The sequence below is a fragment of the Acomys russatus genome, chromosome 6, assembly GCF_903995435.1.
Source record: "Acomys russatus chromosome 6, mAcoRus1.1, whole genome shotgun sequence".
Lineage (NCBI taxonomy): Eukaryota > Metazoa > Chordata > Mammalia > Rodentia > Muridae > Acomys > Acomys russatus.
Window position 1 is genome coordinate 74,590,120 of NC_067142.1, and position 19,317 is coordinate 74,609,436.

Genomic DNA, 19,317 nt, shown 5'->3' on the forward strand with positions numbered 1-19,317 from the left:
CAGGGGGAAAATTTGTATTCAGCTCCCATTGTTGACAGGAGTCAGCATGGGAATAAAAAGGTTTCTGAGGTGTGCCTGCTTCTGCCTCTTGAGTGCTGGGATTAAAGGTGTGCCCCACGATGATATGGGGTTTTTTGATGTTTAAGTCAAATATAATAGTAGTTTTCTAAGAGTTTTTGTTTTATTTTACTATTAGTGATGAAGGATTTTGGTGAAAGACAGGACCTTTTATGGCTCACTTAACAGGATGGATGCAGAGGTCCTAAGATGTCAGACACTTACAGTTGTCAAAGACCAACCTGGCACAGTGGCTCCACGTTTATTCTCTCACACTAATGGACATTAAAGATAAAAACAGTCTTTATTAACCATTATTACAGAAAAGTGAGAAATTAAGGGAAATGGGATAAATTTTCAAGAGTTGAGAAAAGTACTGAAGAATAGAAAAAGTTGTTGAATTTCCTTTGCACAGAATTTTTATAGAGCATTGGCAGAAAGTAGACAAAGGTGGATTTAATCTCTTTTGGATTGGTTCATTGCCTAGAAGCCATCAAAGGTTAAGCCAATAGAAGGTCTGTATGTTCTGGTCATGCTTGCCCACACACAGGAATAGTCGAAGCCTGCCTCTATCTCTGATTCTGGCAGTTATCAACATTGACTCGTTGTTAGCTGTTAAGTTACTTGGCCACCATTACTACCTTTTGTCCTTGCAGGTGTCTTGTTAAATGTTCATTATATGAACTTTCTTTATTCTCAAAGCAACTAAAAAGCAGCTCGAGTGTTCTTGGTTAGCTTTTTATCTGTGAGATGGTCTGAAATAGGCCAAACAGGTTAGAAGCCATTCTTTCTTAGTAGTTGTTCTGTTGTAAGTTATTTGCTTTAGATACAATGTGTTTAAAGCAAGGATATGTAGCAAACAATAATGCTTAGCATGTTTTCCCCAAAGCACAAAGGTCTTGTGGAGGTTAGGCAGCTGGCATGCCATCATTGACCTTGCTTCTTCAAGCCCAATTATCTCTTATCAGATCTGCTTGGCTATCTCATACCAGGCTGCACACCTTGTAACTCATTTTACTTAGTGCTCCAGACTCTGTGGTCTTAACCATTAACCTTCCTTTTAAATCCAGCTGCTGTTCTCACTGAAATGTATAAAAGAAGCTTGCAGTTTTGCCCATGGCCCCTTTCTCTTACTCTGCCTAAGAGTGCTCTCTTCTCCTTCCTCACTAATAGATAGAATATCACGAGGCTCTTTTTTGGTTCTTTGGCTAGGAAGACCATGATTTGGGTTTGGGGAGTGCTTTGTTCCCTTACGTTGTTGGCTTTTCTGGGTTGCCATCCCCTTAAGGTCCAGTTCTGGGATACATGAAAAGAAAACCTGGGCACTCACTACTTTTATTCCTCGGGTCTCATTGTTCCAGCTTGTCTCACCTCATCTCATGGTCGTCTTACTTACTTATTCATTGATCATGTATTCATTTTTAAATAGAAATCTAGGATTTTTATTTGTTATTAATGGAAATATATAGATTATCTTCTTCCAAAAATAGAAGTCACTGGAGTCAGCTTTCAGCTAGGGATGTGTTCATGTTACTGCTTTAATATGCGTGCTGCAGCATCTTCAGGTGACTCTCCTTGCCACCAGGATAAAGGAAGAATTTCTCAATGCTGATCAGAGTCCTTCATTGCCAAGGGTTTGTCTCTTCAGTTTCACTTCTAGTAATCACTTCCTTTATTATGCCCTGACTGTACCCTTATCACATTATTTTTAGATCCCATTAATGCTTATCCTTTGTATTTACAAGTCCCCAACTGTCTATTTTATTTTTCCCTTCTCTCACTTGTCTACCTGTCAGCCATCTGTCTGTTTTCTGCCATCTGTCTGTGTTTGCTTGTTCTTTTGTTGGAAACATTTTTGTAACCCTGTAGTCATCCATGTTTCATTATTAACATTCATTATTAACATGTTTGTGTCTGTACATTGTCTTCCCCTACCTCACCACCAGAGCACAAGGTTTTTGAAAACAGGAGCTTTAAATTGATCGATGTTCTCCATTTTATTCACTAGTGTGTTGTAAGTACCTATAGGATTATACACCGCTCATTAAAAACCCAAACCAGTATTTGTTGGTGAATAAGGGAAATATGACTTAACACCACCTCTACACATTTCCTAAGATTTCTGTCTTCATTGTGTTTTTTCAGGCAAACCCAACAAACTTCCATTCTCAACATAGTGTGGAGAACATCACTCTATCTTGAGAAACTTGTTACTCCCAGCTCTTCTTGACTTCCTTCCTTTGCTTTGCTCCCACTGTCTTCCTAAGTCCAACACTTGTCAGGCTGCTCCTGACTCATACTTTAAAAGTCCTTTCTCAATGGTGAAATAAAATTAGCAAAATCAGTAAAAATACTGTTAAAAGAAAGGGTTAGTCCTTTTCTTTGGAAGTAGTCTTACCTTACAGGGTTTCTTACGTTGGATATATGATAGTCGCTTATGTACTCTCTTTCATTCCATTTCTCCAATACCTGTCCTTCCTTCCTTCCTTCCTTCCTTTATCCCTTCATCCCCTCATTCTTTCCTCATCTTTTTAAAAATTATGGTAAAATATATTGATCACAATTTACCATTTTAACAGTTTATAATACTTCATTGAGTATCATTAACCACTTTTACATCTCGTACAGCTGTCATCACTATCTCTTTCATCATCTCAAAATGGAACCAAATGAAACAATTGCTATTTTTCTACTTCCTTAAGCCCTACTTTCTACTTCCATAAAGTTGACTTTTTCAGATTCCTCATACAGTAGAAGCACACACTGTTCATTGTTTTGTGTTTGGCTTGTTTTACTTAGTGTAGAGTTGTCAGAGATCATCCATGTTGTATGGTGTGTTAGAAACTTCTACTTTCTAAAAGCAGAGTGATGCTCCATTATATTCATGTAATAGATTTTGCCTTTGCCTTCATCTGTTCTTAGACATGTGGGTTGCTTTTACCCTTTGACTATGGGATAATAATGCAGTTATGAACACAGATACAGTTTCTGCTTAGATTCTTGTTTTTGCTGCTTTTGGATATATACCCTGTAATGAAATTGTGGGTTGTATGTTGTTTAATTTTTTTCAAAGGAATCCCTATGCTATTTCCCATAGCAGCTATACAGTTGATTATTTCCACTGTTAACATGTGGCTGGCATTTGCTACTTTGGGTCTTTATCATTAGACTACTTCCTGCTGATTAGGAGCATCAGGCTCCTTGAGGCAAGTTTGATCTTGGCCATCAGGAATCTAATTTCTTCTTTGTGCATGACTACTTAAAAAACCGCAACCAACAACCACCAGCAGCAACCAACCAACCAACCAACCAACAACCCACCTATGGTGCCCTAGCATTTATCTACCCTCTGAAAAATCTTCAGAATTCTAAACATCACACAGCCACAGAAACTATCCGCAGCTGGCAAAATCACGCCTCTGTTAGAGCCCAAAGCAAATCAAAGTCAACTGTTGTGAAGCGCCCTGTATCCCCACACCTGGCATTAAAACAAAAACATATTCTTATAATCCTGCTATGTGTTTTAAAGGAACCAAAATTCTCTATGTTACCATGCATGCTTTTTTAAACATTGTAAATAAATTTACCTTATTCTAATTAACTCACAAATAAAACACCACACAACTAGTTTAAGGAATCCATTTGAGCAGTCCCAGTTTCTGTGCATCTCATTAAACTTGTGGACAATTAGAGCAGCCATTTCACGTAGGGCTTTACTCTTCAGTGCCAGTTACATTTCTAGTCATTCTCCACCACGCAAAAAAAGGGGAAATTTGACAGGATGGACATTTCTTATTTGGAGTTGCATTGTTATTCAGACATAAATTATTTGCTGAGTCCTAGGAACTATATTGGGCACTGAAGGTATGGAAGTAAAATTGAAAGGACCTCATTCACTGCGCAGACTCAAGCTACTTGAAATACTTTCACATTAAAGGTAGAGGTAAAATGTTAACCTCCTCAAGACCTGCTTGACTCTGAAGGAGCAAAGTGCCAAAACCCTCACTCTAATGTTCTTCAGACCTGTGCGTACAAGACACACACCAACTAATGTCAGACGTCATGTTACTTTCTCCTTCTAATTTCCAGAAAAGTTAGAATAAAATCAGTGATTTAAAGGATTTTGGTAGTATCTGATTCTTTTTCACTATCATCTGAATTCTTAGAAGGCTGAGCCAACTTGGTTTTCTACTATTGTTGAGTGTCTAAAGATAACAAAAATGAAAGTTTATACCCTTTTTGAATACTTTTGTATGAAATATGAAGGGTATTTTGTTTTCTTATTGAAATTTTATTATGTATAATATACTTTTAAAAATCACATTATTGCTCTGGTATTGGGCATCCACTCCAAACCCTGTATATTCATTTCGATTAACCTAGAACAAGCCCTGGTGGCTGCTCACTTAACCAAAAATGATGAAAGAAACTCACCTGTGTTGGGTAAGTGCTATTGTGAACCTGGAACAAGGATACAAGTTACTGGATGCGGGTTGCCACTTTGAAAACACCTTGATCACCTTAGTAACCCTCTAATGGAATTCATATGTTCTTCCCACATACTGTGTCTTCATTATCTTCTTCCCTCATAGAATGAAAACTTTTATTGCCCATGTTTTGCTAAGTCACTGAAAATATTAAAAGACTGGCTGTTTACTGAGGTAGATGTGTATTCTGTGTCTAAATTTTTTCAAAGGATAATTAACTTAAATATGTGGAAATGGGCCAAATGAGTAGGCAAAGAGATTCTTACAGGATGAGTAAAGGGAAACCCATGCAAATTACATCTCTCCAAAAATCAGAAAATTTTTATCTTGCTTATAAGTAAATGTCAATTTTTGTGGAGTTGGTAGATATATTTCTAGCGAAGCATTAAACTACCCAAGTGTTTTACTTCTTATATCTTCAAATGTTTAGTATGTTGTTAGTGTTTCATAGTAACATACATGTAATTGTCTTAAAGCAGACCCTTTCTTCATAAAGGAGTATGAATGGCCAGTATCTCCTATGAAAACCAAATAGCCTGAATTTACTGTCATCTTAGAATAGACCAGTGGTTCTCAACCTGTGATTTGTGACCCTTTTGGAGGTCAGATGACCCGTTCACAGGGGGTCACCTAATACCATCAGAAAGCACAGATATATCATGATTCATAACAGCAGCAAAATTACAGTTATGAAGTAGCAATGAAAATAATTTTGTGGTGGGGGGAGTCATCACGATGTGAGGAACTGTATTAAAGGGCTGCAGCGTTAGAAAGGCTGGGAAACAGTGCTCTGAGGAGTTAATGGAGGCTTTGATGTGTGGATATAAGTATTCATTTCTCTTCAGTTAATACCTAGAAATAAAACTACTAGGCAATATGCTCAGTGTGTGGGATTTCAAGCGTGGCTCTAATCAACATGAGGATCAGTGATACCTTATGCTTTTATGAGAAAGGATAACCATCATTCTGTCTCAGGCTTCTGAATTCTGTCCCACCACGCTTGACTTGATAATTGATATCCTAATAATACTGCATCTCAACTTCCTGAGCAGAACACCAACAGCCCAGGCCTTAAGGTCAACAATTAATAAATGGAGCCTCATGAAGCTGAGAAGCTTCTGTAAGGCAGGAGACACTGTCAAGAGAACAAAGCAAGAGCCTACAGACTGGGAAAAGATCTTCACCAACCCTGCATCTGGCAAAGTTCTAATATCCAAACTTTATAAAGAACTCAAGAAATTAAATACCACCAAACAAAATAATCCAATTGAGAAATAGGGCTCAGAATTAAACAGAGAATTCTCAACAGAGGGATAGCAAATGGCTGAGACACACATAAAGAAATGCTCAATGAGTAGCAGGGAAGAAAGGGGAAATAGTAGGACCCACAGGGTCCTGGAAACCTACAAAAAGAACTTTATGACAGGCGGATCTGGGTCCTGGGGTCCTCCTCAAACTAAGGCACCAACCAAGGAGAATATAGGCAGTAAACTTTGAACCCCTACCAAGACCTAGCTGATGAACAGGATATTCTCCACCGTGGAGTGGAGAGTGAGATCTGACTCTCACACGAACTCTGGTGCCCCCTTTTCTGACCACGTCCCCTGGATGGGGAGGCCTGGCGGCACTCAGAGGAAGGATAGCAAGTTACCAAGAAGAGACCTGATACTCTAAGAGCATATATAGGGGGAGGAGGTCTCCCTCAATCACAGACATAGGGGAGGGGAGAAGAGGGGAAGTGGGAGGGAGGGAGGAATAGGAGGATCCAAGGGAAGGGCTAACAATTGAGATGTAATATGAATAAATTAATAAAAAATAAAAATAAATGCTCAACATCTTTAGTCATCAGAGAAATGCAAATCAAAATGACTGAGATTCCATCTTACATGCATCAGAATGGCTAAGATCAAAAATTCAAGTGACAGCACATGCTGGCGAGGATGTAGAGAAAGAGGAACACTCCTTCATTGCTGGTGGGAATGCAGACTAGTGCAGCCACTTTGGAAATCTGTCTGGCGCTATCTCAGAAAACTGGGTCTCAAGACCCAGCTATTCCACTTCTTGGAATATACCCAGAAGATGCTCCAGCACACAACAAGAAAATTTGCTCAACCATGTTCATAGCAGCCTTATTGATAATAGCCAGAACATGGAAACAGCCTAAGTATCCCTCAGTACAAGAATGGATAAAGAAACTGTGGTACATTTACACTATGGAATACTATTCAGCTATTAAAAACAAGGAATTTCCAAAATTTGTGGACAAATGAATTGAACTAGAAATGATCATAATGAGTGAGCTAACCCAGAAGCAGAGAGAGTCAAATGGTATATATTCACTTATAACTGGACACTAGCCCAAGGGGCAGGTCCCATGAAAGTCTTCACTTACCAGGAAGTGGGACAGAGGAGAGGACATCCTATTGAGACTCTAGGTGAGAAAAATATAGGAGATAGGGAAGTAGGTGGATCCAGAGGGTCCTAGAAACCTACAAGAAGAACACTATGATGGGTGGATCTGGGCCCAGGGGTTCTGCTCGATCTAAGGCACCAACCAAGGACAAAACATGGAGTCATCATCAAACCCCTACCCAGATCTAGCCAAGGGACAGAACATTCTCCACAGTTAAGTGGAGACTGGGGACTGACTTTCACACGATCTCTGGTGCCCCATATTTGGCCATGTCCCCTTGTTGGGGAGACCCAATGGCACTCGAAGGAAGGATAGCGGACTACCAAGAAGAGACTTGATACCCTAGCATCATATTCAGGGGAAGGAGGTCCCCTTCAGTCACAGTCATAGGGAAGGGGAATGGGGTGAAAGCGGGAGGGAGGGAGGAATGGGAGGATGCATGGGATGGGATAGCAAATGAGATGTATTATGAATGATTTTATTTTTCAATAAAAATGTGTTTAAAAAAACATGAAGTGCTCCACACACAAAAAAATACTACGTCTCTCAATCCATGAACATGGTATAATTTTCTACTTATTTAAATCTTTGACTTTTCATAGATGCACATACTCTTCTTTACTCATTTAGTTTATCAATCATGGTTTGTATTATAATTGCATATACACTAGCTTTCTAGTATATAAAGTAAATTATAGTGTATGCAGTAAATTTTTAAAAATTGTATTGATTTATTCATATTACATCTCAGTGGTTATTCCCTCCTTTGTATCGTCCCATTCCTCCCTCCCTCCCATTTTCCCCTTACTCCCCTCCCCTATGACTGTGACTGAGGGGGACTTCTTCCCCCTGTATATGCTCATAGGGTATCAAGTCTCTTTTTGGTAGCCTGCTATCCTTCCTCTGACTGCCACCAGGTCTCCCCATTCAAGGGACTTGGTCAAATATGAGGCACCAGAGTACATGTGAAAGTCAGACCCCACTCTTCACTCAACTGTGGAGAATGTCCAGTCCATTGGGTAGATCTGGGTAGGGGTTTGAAGTTTACGGCCTGTATTGTCCTTGGCTGTTGCCATAGTTTGAGCGGAACCCTTGGGCCCAAATCTGCCTATCATAATGTTCTTCTTGTAGATTTCTAGGATCCTCTGGATCCTTCAACTTTGCCATTCTCCCATGCTTCTCTCATCTAGAGTCCCAATAGGATGTCCTCCCCTCTGTCTCAGTTTCCTGGTTAGTGAAGACTTTCATGGGACATGCCCCTTGGGCTAGTATGCAGATATAAGTGAGTATATACCATTTGACTCTTTCTGCTTCTGGGTTAACTCACTCATTATGATCATTTCTAGTTCAATCCATTTGTCCACAAATTTCGGGAATTCCTTGTTTTTAATAGCTGAGTAGTATTCCATAATGTAAATGTACCACAGTTTCTTTATCCATTCTTCTACTGAGGGACACTTAGACTGTTTCCATGTTCTGGCTATTATGAATAAGGCTGCTATGAACATGGTTGAGCAAATTTTCTTGTTGTGTGCTGGAGCATCTTCTGGGTATATTCCAAGAAGTGGAATAGCTGGGTCTTGCGGAAGCCCTATTCCCAGTTTTCTGAGATAGCACCAGATAGATTTCCAAAGTGGCTGTACTAGTTTGCATTCCCACCAGCAATGAAGAAATGTTCCTCTCTCTCCACATCCTCGCCAGCATGTGGTGTCACTTGAATTTTTGATCTTAGCCATTCTGATGGGTGTAAGATGGAATCTCAGAGTTGTTTTGATTTGCATTTCCCTGATGACTAAGGAAGTTGAGCATTTCTTTACGTGTTTCTCAGCCATTTGATATTCCTCTGTTGAGAATTCTCTGTTTAGTTCCAAGCCCCATTTCTCAATTGGGTTATTTGGTTTGGTGGTGTTTAATTTCTTGAGTTCTTTATATATTTTGGATATTAGACCTTTGTCAGATGTAGGGTTGGTGAAGATCTTTTCCCAGTCTGTAGGCTGTCGCTTTGTTCTCTTGTCAGTGTCTCCTGCCTTACAGAAGCTTCTCAGACTCATGAGGTCCCATTTATTAATTGTTGACTTCAAGGCCTGGGCTGTTGGTGTTCTGTTCAGGAAGTTGTCTCCTATGCTAGTGTGTTCCAGGCTCTTCCCCACTTTTTCTTCTAACTGGTTTAGTATCTCTGGTTTTATGTTGAGGTCTTTAATCCATCTAGATTTTAGTTTTGTGCATGGTGATAAATATGGATCTAATTGCATTTTTCTACATGTAGACATCCAGTTAGATCAGCACCATATGTTGAAGATACTATCTTTTTTTCCATTGAATAGGTTTGGCTTCTTTGTCAAAAATCAAGTTACCATATGTGTGTGGATTCATTTATGGGTTTCCAATTCAATCCCATTCATCAACCAGCCTATTGCTGTGCCAGTACCATGCTGTTTTAATTACTGTTGCTCTATAGTACAGCTTGAGATTAAGTACAGAGATTCCTCCAGAGGATCTTTTATTGTACAGGATTGTTTTAGCTATTCTGGGTTTTTGTTTTTCCATATGAAGTTGAGAATTGATCTTTCAATGTCTTTAAAAGATTGTGTAGGTATTTTGATAGTGATTGCATTGAATCTGTAGATTGCTTTTGGTAGGATGGCCATTTTTACTATGTTAATTCTCCTGATCCATGAGCAAGGAAGATCATTCCATCTTCTCATGTCTTCTTCATTCTCTTTCTTCAGAGTTTTGAACTTTTTTTCAAACAAGTCCTTCACTTCCTTGGTTAGAGTAACTCCTAAATATTTTATATTGCTTGTGGCTAATGTGAAGGGTGTGGTTTTCCTAATTTCTTCCTCTGCAAGCTTGTCATTTGTGTATAGGAAGGCTACAGACTTTTTTTGAGTTAATTTTGTATCCAGCCAATTTGCTGAAGGTGTTTATCAGCTGTAGGAGTTCTCTGGTGGAATTTTGAGGGTCACTTATGTACACTATCATATCATCTGTGTATGCAGTAAATTTATATTATGTATTTGAACATGGCTTCTTTTCCTTTTCTTGCATTCTGCACTTTGGAAAAACCAATCCTCTTTGGAGCTTTTTGAGGTTGTTTTAATGTTTCTCAGTTTCATTTGGCTACTTCACTGCCTTCTACACAGGGAATCATTCACTCCTTAGCCATGAACACTTGTTTCTAATTTCTTTTTAATGTAATGGTGCTACTTTGTTCCTTACATTGTTGCATTAGTTCTGTATTCTCCATTGCACTCTATTCTTTAAAACATCGTTTTATAGATTCATGTTTTTATCTCCAAATAATTACAGAGACTGATTGCTTTAGTTACGTTACATATCTCTCTCTCTCTCTCTCTCTCTCTCTCTCTCTCTCTCTCTCTCTCTCTCTCTGTGTGTGTGTGTGTGTGTAGAAGTTCGTATTTATAACCATCTTTATGCAGAGTATCAAGCAGACCTAAACTTAAACCATGTAGTCCAGACAAAATTCAAACTAAGCATCTTCCTGCCTCAGATTCCTAAGTGCTGGGATTACAACTGCATGCTGTGCCGGCTCTTGGCTGGTTATCAGTGTAGTGCCCTTGCTTTACTCCCTATTCCTGAGTCTATTTGTAAAGTTTTCTTTGTTTTCATCTTGTGAGTGTTTAGATAGTTCTGGTCAAACCAACGACTTGCTGTACAGTGGCTTGTTACTACTCCTTTCCCACAGTATTTGAACCCAGTCTTACCCCCTCACTGAACTGAATGGTAGTTTGAGGACTGAGAATAATCTAAGTTTATGTTTTAATTTTTCTATCTCAGGAAGTCTAATGCATTTTAAATTTTAAATTACTCTCTTATTCCAATTAATGATTAAAGCATTTTTCCCAGTGTCTCACCAGTTTCAGCTGTAACTTAATAATTGGGCTTTTTATTTATTTGGTTGACAGAGTCAGGTATTTGTGTGCAGCAGTTTGGTGAGATGAAGGCCTTAGTGTAATGGTTCTCAACCTATGGGTTGTGACTTTTTTGACAAACCTCTATCTCCAAAAGTATTTATTTTATGACTCATAACAGTAGCAAAACTACAGATATGAGATAGCAATGAAAATAATTTTATGGTTGGGGCTCCCCACAACATGAGGAACTGTATTAAAGAGTCACCACATTGGGGGCTGGAGAGATGGCTCAGAGGTTAAGAGCACTGACTGCTCATCCAGAGGTCCTGAGTTCAATTCCCAGCAACCACATGGTGGCTCGCAACCATCTATAATGGGATCTAATGCCCTTTTCTGTCATGTAGGCAAGCAGGGTCTGTATACATAATAAATAAATAAATCTTGAAAAAATATTGGAATAGACAATGTTGAAATACTGTATATAATTTATGCAAAGGAAATGTATATCTTGAATTTAATAAATTATAGGCTTTATCTATTAGTTTAAAATAATTTGGTTATAATAACTTTGATTTTAGAAAAAATCCTGTTATTTGGAAATAATTTTCCAATTATGTAGTGTTTGTCAATTTACTCAGAATATTTTAACTCTGTCTTATATAAATTTTCCTGAATGAAGTGAACTACCAATACTTTAATCCAAAAGATGGGGAAAATAAAAATTAACTGGTATTTCTGGATGAATACCGCTATTACTTGTTATGCATATCAGGGTTCAGCTTTTTACTTGTTTAGATTGAATGTCTGATTAAAGGGTTTTTTGGGGTGTGTTTGTTTTTTAGAAGTAAATCATTTGGAACAACAACTTGAAGAAGCTAATTCTGTGAGACGAGATCTAGATGATGCTTTTAGGCAAATCAAGGCTTTTGAAAAACAAATCAAAACTTTGCAGCAGGAAAGAGAAGAGTTAAATAAGGTAAGCATATATGAATGGACCCTTTGGAGGGGGTGGGGGGGTTTGTTCTTGTTTGGTTTTTCAAGACAGGGTTTCTCTGTGTAGCCTTGGCTGTCCTGGACTTGCTTTGTAGACCAGGCTGACCTCGAACTCACAGGTTCCACCTGCCTCTCTGCCTCCCGAGTGCTGGGATTAAAGGCATGCACCACCACACCTGGCATATGAGTGGATCCTTAAAGCTGTTTCTACATGTTTCATCTTTTATAATTAGAGGAAACTTTCCTAATAAATGACAATATATATTTTTCTATAAAATTTAAAATGAAATTTGCATGCTAACAAAAAATGTTAGCTTAAAATGGTTTAAATCCTTTTAAGATTGATTTTATTTTCAACTATGTATATATGTGTAAGGGACAATATGTGTGCTGAAGCATATGTGCCTGTTGAAGCCACAGGCATTCGACCCCTGGTCCTGGAATTATAAGTGATCATAAGTTGGCTAATATGGGTGCTGGGACATGAGTGTGGGTCCTCCCCAAGAATAGTATGTTCTTTTAACCATCCCCTACATTTTAAATAATTATTTGGGTGTGTGACGTTCTTCATTAGCTAGTAGTAAGAGAACTCAATTTCTTGAGTCTTTAAAGTTGAAAATCAGTTTTCATTTGGGAAGCTAAAAGTCTTGACTTAGAAAAGAATGTTACTCCTATTGGGACTTTAGGTGAGAGGAGCATGGGAGAATAGGGAAATAGAAGGATCCAGAGGGTCCTAGAAACATACAAGAAGAACATTATGATGGGTGGATCTGGGCCTAGGGGTCCTGCTCAAACTATGACACCAGCTAAGGACAATACGGGAAGTAAACTTCGAACCCCTACCCAGATCTAGTGGATGGACAGGACATTCTCCACCATTGAGTGGAGACTGGGGACTGACTTTCACATGAACTCTGGTGCCCCATTTTTGACCACATCCCCTGGATGAGGAGGCCTGGTGGCACTCAGAGGAAGGATAGCAGCCTACCAAGAAGAGACTTGATATCCTATGAGCATATACAGGGGAGAAGGTCCCCCTCAGTCACAGACATAGGAGAGGGGAGTAGGGGGAAAGCGGGAGGGAGGGAGGAATGGGAGGATACAAGGGATGGGCTAACAATTGAGATGTAATATGAATAAATTAATAAAATATTTTTAAAAAGAAAGGAATGTTACTAAAAAAGACAAGAAAAACAAATAGCGTATCTATAAAATTTTAAATATAGATTTTAGGTCTTAAATGATATTTTGTCTTAATTTGTATTTTCTAATTTATAATGCGGTCATGTATCTTTGACACATATCTGTTCGTTATATATTTTCATTATAACTTGCTGGTATGAACACTAATAGGTTATAGTTTAAAATCCCCTCTGTGATTTACTTATTCTTTAAATGTCACTTTCTTTTCCAAAGCAGCATGGGAAAAAAAGCTAAAATAATTTTCATAAGAATTTTATGTAAGATTTAAGCACTACTAGGCATAGCAGCAAGATCTATTCATAATAAGATTATATAACAGCGCAGTAGAGAAAATAACATTTAGGCAGTAGGGAAAAGACTTGAACCACATGTTGGTAAGTACTGTGGATTTCACTGCAACAACAAAATGTTGGGACTTACAGCAGCTATGCAGTTTCTGGCACACTATAAGTCATAGCCAGTGGTTTGATATACAAAACACTGATTAATATAGAATGACGTCCTTCTGTGGGTAAGTTATGAGTCTTATTACCAGTAAGTAAATGGAGTTAAGAATAAAGTAACTTTATGCTGATAAGGGAGCTATTACAGATTAAATTGAATCAGATGAGAACATTTTTGCTTTTCATTTAATGCGGTTTTAAGTTTTGTTTTATATAGATCCATTTCAACTAAGGGTCATATAATAACACTTGGCACTTATGACAGCAACTCTTTTTCCTTTAATAATAGTGTAGCAATGTTAGTGGTTTATGAGTTTGTATTTATTGGTATTATACACAGTCAAATTTAATTAACATAATAAGCATAAAACTGTGATAACTTGACTTTATAGGAACAAGTTTTTTGACAAATTTTAGTACATTTTAATGCTAAAAATCCTGAAAGTATATTTTGAAAAGACATTTTTAGTGTTGAAAAGAAATAGATTTACCAGTAAGGTATATTAAATAATAAGATGTTACTTGGGTAATGGCTTACAGGCAGAAGGGAAAAAATTCATTTTCTTTGAGTTCTAACTAATGCTTGTTTGCTTTTGTCTTTTTTATACTAAGCATTCTGACAGCTGTAAATGACATCTAACTCTGGTTTGATTTTCCCTTTCTGTAGTATTTAGTTTATCTTGAATAACTTATATAGTTGTTGGCTTTCTCTGTATTGTCTTTGGAGCACTGTCCACTTAGGTCCTCTGCTGATTTTTAATTAGCTTAGAAAATATTTTGTTTTTATAATAATGTCAAAATGTTTTCCAGTATTCCAGTTTTTATATTTTTTCCATGCAGTACAGAAGTTTCTGTGTTCCATGCTGTTTCATATGCTGCATTTATTTCCTTTAGTCAGTCTTGTCTATATTGAGACTTTGTTCTAACCCAATGTTTCCTTCTAGTCTAACTTGCTTTATCTAACTTCTTTCATGGCTAAATATCTCTAGCCACATGTCTATTCATTGTTTTTGTTGTTGTTATTTTACAAAATAATATTAAAATTTTACAGGTTTTTCTTCTGTTTATCTTTTTTTATTTATTAGAATTCTTGAAAATTTCCAGTGTCTTTCATTAAATGTGCAGGTTAAAGACACCTGTCAGTGGCTTTTCTATTTGCTCTCCTTGACTAACCAGAGCTTGTAAGTGTAATATACATTTGTCAGTGTATTTAAGTTAGTGCATTAAGAAATCAGAGGTTTGACTTCTTTTTTAAACCTCCTACATTTTAGCCTTACTTTTTAAAGTCTGGTCTTTGGTAGTTATGCTTCCAAACACTAGAAACTCACTTTTGCTTACATGTTGTTACTGGGCTTTACTCATGTTCCTTTTGGTCCCTGGTCCTTGTGATCACTGTGGAAAGAGTTCTTGTGAGGCAGAGACACACAGCACAGGGTAGAAGATCAATGGAATTTATTGTAGCACAACGTATAATACCTTCAAGGGGTGAGGGACGTGGCCAAAGGGGTGAGGGGCGTGGCCAAAGGGGCCTTCATAGACCATTTGCTTTGACAGTGAATAGAGGCCATTGTGTCTGCCTTCACTTAGGTAGGCTTTATACTATTTCTGAAGTCTTTTGACAGCTTTTTCTGAAGGATGTTCTGTTGTCTGGATTGGCTCTTATGGAAGAGGATGATAATATATGCTTGTTCTTTTTGAAAAGGCCTTCAGCCAGACAATAAACCTCATAAATTCTGAATTCGCATCCATCCAACCAGGAACAGAAATATGACTCAGGGTTTTTTTTTGTTTTTTGTTTTTTGTTTTTTTGGACCAGCGATCAAGTGTCCCCCTGCTTGTTATGAGGGAGGGGTTTGTTTCTGTCAAACTCCAAACTTGCTGATACCTAACTAGCAGCCTAACAATGTTAAAGGATTCAATTTTCCTTTCTCCAATATGGCTGACCAGTTACTTGTGTACAGAATATTTGTTCATTCTCCAGTTGTGCAGTGATACCTCTGTCATATAGCAAATTTTCTCTTTACATAAGTCTCTATCCCTTGAAAACTGTAATGGGATTTTGATTGAAATTATGTTTCATCATTGATCAATTATAAAAGAATCAATTGTTTTGCATTATATCAAAGTGCATGCATGTTTGTTATTATTTTGAATATGCACATAAACAAGAGCACAGCAGATTATTATTTGTACTTAGTAGCTAACAACCACATGGTTCCTCTCTACATGAGTTTCTATCTCCTGAGAACTGATTGGATTTAGTTAGTGAGTAGGATGTATTAAAGCAGAGTAGCCTCCAAATGTCTATCCAGGTATTAATATACAAGAAAAAGGCAATACTGTTCTCTTACTCCTTTTTTCCCCTGAGTCTCATGGGGAGTCTGAAGAGAAATATCTTTACCTCTTCTCTGTGCTTTGGAATAAAACTTAACTAGTCTAGGCCTCAGTTAAGCCCCAGACAACGAGCTTCACATAGTCCAGAGCATGTGCAGCCTCACCTTAAAGTAAATGGAATTTTCTCACTATCGAAATTTGTTATGAATTACTCTTTATGGCTCACATTTGGGAATGGCCTCAAGTTTCAGTGACATCTGTTCAGGTGGACTAATTCTGCAACTTGAAAGCTCTTTTTGTCCAGTGCCAAAGTCTTTTAAACCACCAATGTGATATCTTTAAAGTTATTTAAATTTTGCATTATGGCCCAGTTGGTAGAATGCTTGCCTGGCATGTATAGAGCATTTCGTCCAATCCCCAGCACTGCATAAACAGGTGTGCTGATTCTTAGGACCCCAGCAGAAGGGGATGTAGGCAGCACATCAGAAACAATAGCCTGGGAACCCTGAGTCCTTGTCTCAGTAACTTACGTGAGGGAGGGAGGGAGGGAGGGAATTAATTAATTTACACTTTCATGAAAAAGTTGTCTTTCCTTAAGTTGGTTATTCTATTATTTCATATTTTAAATATCTTTAAATGTTATGCTTTCTCACTGGCTTTTGTTAGCAGCTCTGGTCCAACACTGATGAACTCTTACTAACAGGATATATTTTAGATTTCTTCCAAAATGTTCTGAAAATAACAACTTTATTTCTAATTTGGGGTGTTTATGGTTTCCATCTTTTGTAAGCTTACTGTGTTAGCTGGGACCTCAGTATAATGCTAAATAGAACTAGAAACAACAGGTATCTACCTGCTGATGATTTTTAAAACACCTGTAACATTTCACCACTAATGCTTGCTGTGCATGTCCTAGTAATGCATTTTCTAATATGTTCATGTAATCACTTTCTATTTTTATTCTGCTACTCAATGTTTACTATTAAGAATGAATATGAGTTTATGCAGTGTTCATTCCTGTGTATTTATATGATTGTTTCTGCTTAAACATGTATTGTAAATTACATTAACAGTTTTTCTAATATGAAACACATTTCTGAGTCTAAATTACCCATGTATTATTTTCTAATGAAAATATGATAGATTGCTTAATAGCAATGTTTTAAGTGTCATCCATATATGTTTATATATATAATATATTTCATCTTCACAGCAATCCATGAGTTCTGTATTATTTTATTGTTCTTGTTTGACTAAGACTGAATACTGAGATGTTAGCTTGCTCAGAGTCAGCAGAGATAGGAAGCGGCAGAGATAGCATTTTTGTATAGAGCCTAACTCAAAAGCTCATATCCAGGACTTTTATACATCACTGTAAGTATTTGCTTATAAAATGGTTTTTATATGTGAATTAAATTGGCCTACACTTTTACTTTTCATGATTATGTTTAATATAAGGTCATGCTGGTCTCAGAATGAGTGAAACGATATGCTTCATTCTTACTAGAAAGGCTCTCTCTTTCTTATGTGACCCTTTCTAGTTTGGCCTGTATGCTTCCCATATAGCTTTGCTACAGCACAAATTCTATTATATATGAAACAGTTGTTACTTTTTAATTTTAAAGTTTTTAGTTTTAAATGTTTTTTTGTATTTGTGATTTTTATCATTGACAAATGATTTTCTTATGAGTATGTTGTAAAGTTTTCACTGTAATTGTAGCAGTTTCTCATTGATTTATGAGTCCATTGCAGTGCCTTGAAGCATGTCACCTGTGCATCTGTTTGAAATCTACTGAGCTTTGCTTCATGCTTAGACCCTAGTGTTATTTTAACAATATTTAGTATATATTATTGAAAAGAATATATATTTCCAAAAAGGGGCAAACTTCTATACATATAAAGGTTATTAGAACTTTTCAAAACCTTTTAGGGGAAGGGAATATAAGGTCCCATCGTGTAGCCCAGGATGGCCTTCTGCTCAGTGCCTACACCAGGCTGACCACACATGTAGCCCAGGGTGGCCTTCTACTCAGTGCCTAAACCAGGCTGACCACATGTGTAGCCCAGGATGGCCCTCTGCTCAGTGCTTAAACATGGCTGGACTACACATGTAGCCCAGGATGGCCTTCTACTCAGTGCCTAAACCAGACTAACCACACATGTAGCCCAGGATGGCCTTCTACTCAGTGCCTACACCAGGCTGACCACATGTGTAGCCCAGGATGGCCCTCTGCTCAGTGCTTAAACATGGCTGACTACACATGTAGCCCAGGATGGCCTTCTACTCAGTGCCTAAACCAGACTAACCACACATGTAGCCCAGGATGGCCTTCTACTCAGTGCCTAAACCAGACTAACCACACATGTAGCCCAGGATGGCCTTCTACTCAGTGCCTAAACCAGACTAACCACACATGTAGCCCAGGATGGCCTTCTACTCAGTGCCTACACCAGGCTGACCACACATGTAGCCCAGGGTGGCCTTCTGCTCAGTGCCTAAACATGGCTGACCAAACACTGCCTCTAACCCTCCTCGGTGCTGAGTTGACAGGTGTGGGCCGTATTTCAGGTTGTTGATAATTAATGATTAGGAAATTGAAATTCTTGTCATGGTGATTGATTTTCTAATCTTCTATAGTCTGGGCAGTTTCTTTTTAATGTACTTTAAGACTTCCTTATAGAATTTACTAAATATTAGCATGGTTTGGCTTCCTATTCTATTGAGTACTGTGATTATTTAGGAATATTCCCTATTCCTAACAATGCTTTTTCTTCTAGGGTCTAAATTTTGTTTATCTGGTGTAACAAACTACCTTTACCTGGTGACTTTGGCCCTTTTTATTTATCTTCATTACTAATCGATATGGATATGTTCCTGCTACATTATTTTTGCTTCATATTTGTCATTCTGTGTTTCTTTTGTGTCTTTATTTTAGCAAAATGTAATTATGCTAAAATAAATGTATGTAGCATAGTATTTCCTCTCTTAACCATTTTGAGGCATAGTTCATCAGTGTAAAGTACATGTATGTTGCTATGAAACCAGTTTCCAGAATTCTTTTTGTTTTGCTCAGTCAGTTCTTATTCTTATTTTCTTGTTTATGTTTTACTCTCTACTAGTTCTGGTCTTTGGGTATTTGCATTTGAATTTTACTATACATATTAACAAAACCTAAATGTATTAACTAGTCACTGAAATTCTTAAGGGCCTTTCATTCTGTTACTTCTTTCCCAATTTATGTGCAGTCTCCACAGATATTTAGTATGTATATTTATTTATTAGTAACTACACATCAGGCATTTAACATAATATGATCATATGCACATTTCTTCACATCCATGCGTCCTAGATTCTTAGCCCTATTTCCCTTGTGTTCCGTTGTTATTCTAAAGACATTTTCCTTTATCTGAAGTAAAGCTATACAGTTTTCTTCAGTGTAGATCTGATAGTGTTAAACTCTGCCAGTTTTCACTATACTTTCTAAGTATGCAGTATTATTTTCTTGTCTCTT

The 19,317-nt window shown here is 37.6% G+C and overlaps 1 protein-coding gene across 15 annotated transcripts in view; it reads left to right on the top strand.

Annotated features, from left to right (window-relative positions):
- The window catches only part of Cdc42bpa (CDC42 binding protein kinase alpha), a 208,192-nt gene that overhangs the window by 112,364 nt on the left and 76,511 nt on the right, over window positions 1-19,317 (top strand). For all 15 annotated transcript variants that reach the window (XM_051148002.1, XM_051147993.1, XM_051147999.1 and 12 more), the window contains exon 12: window positions 11,675-11,808. In XM_051148002.1, the coding sequence (XP_051003959.1) occupies window positions 11,675-11,808 (134 nt within the window). The remainder of the gene's footprint in view (window positions 1-11,674; window positions 11,809-19,317) is intronic.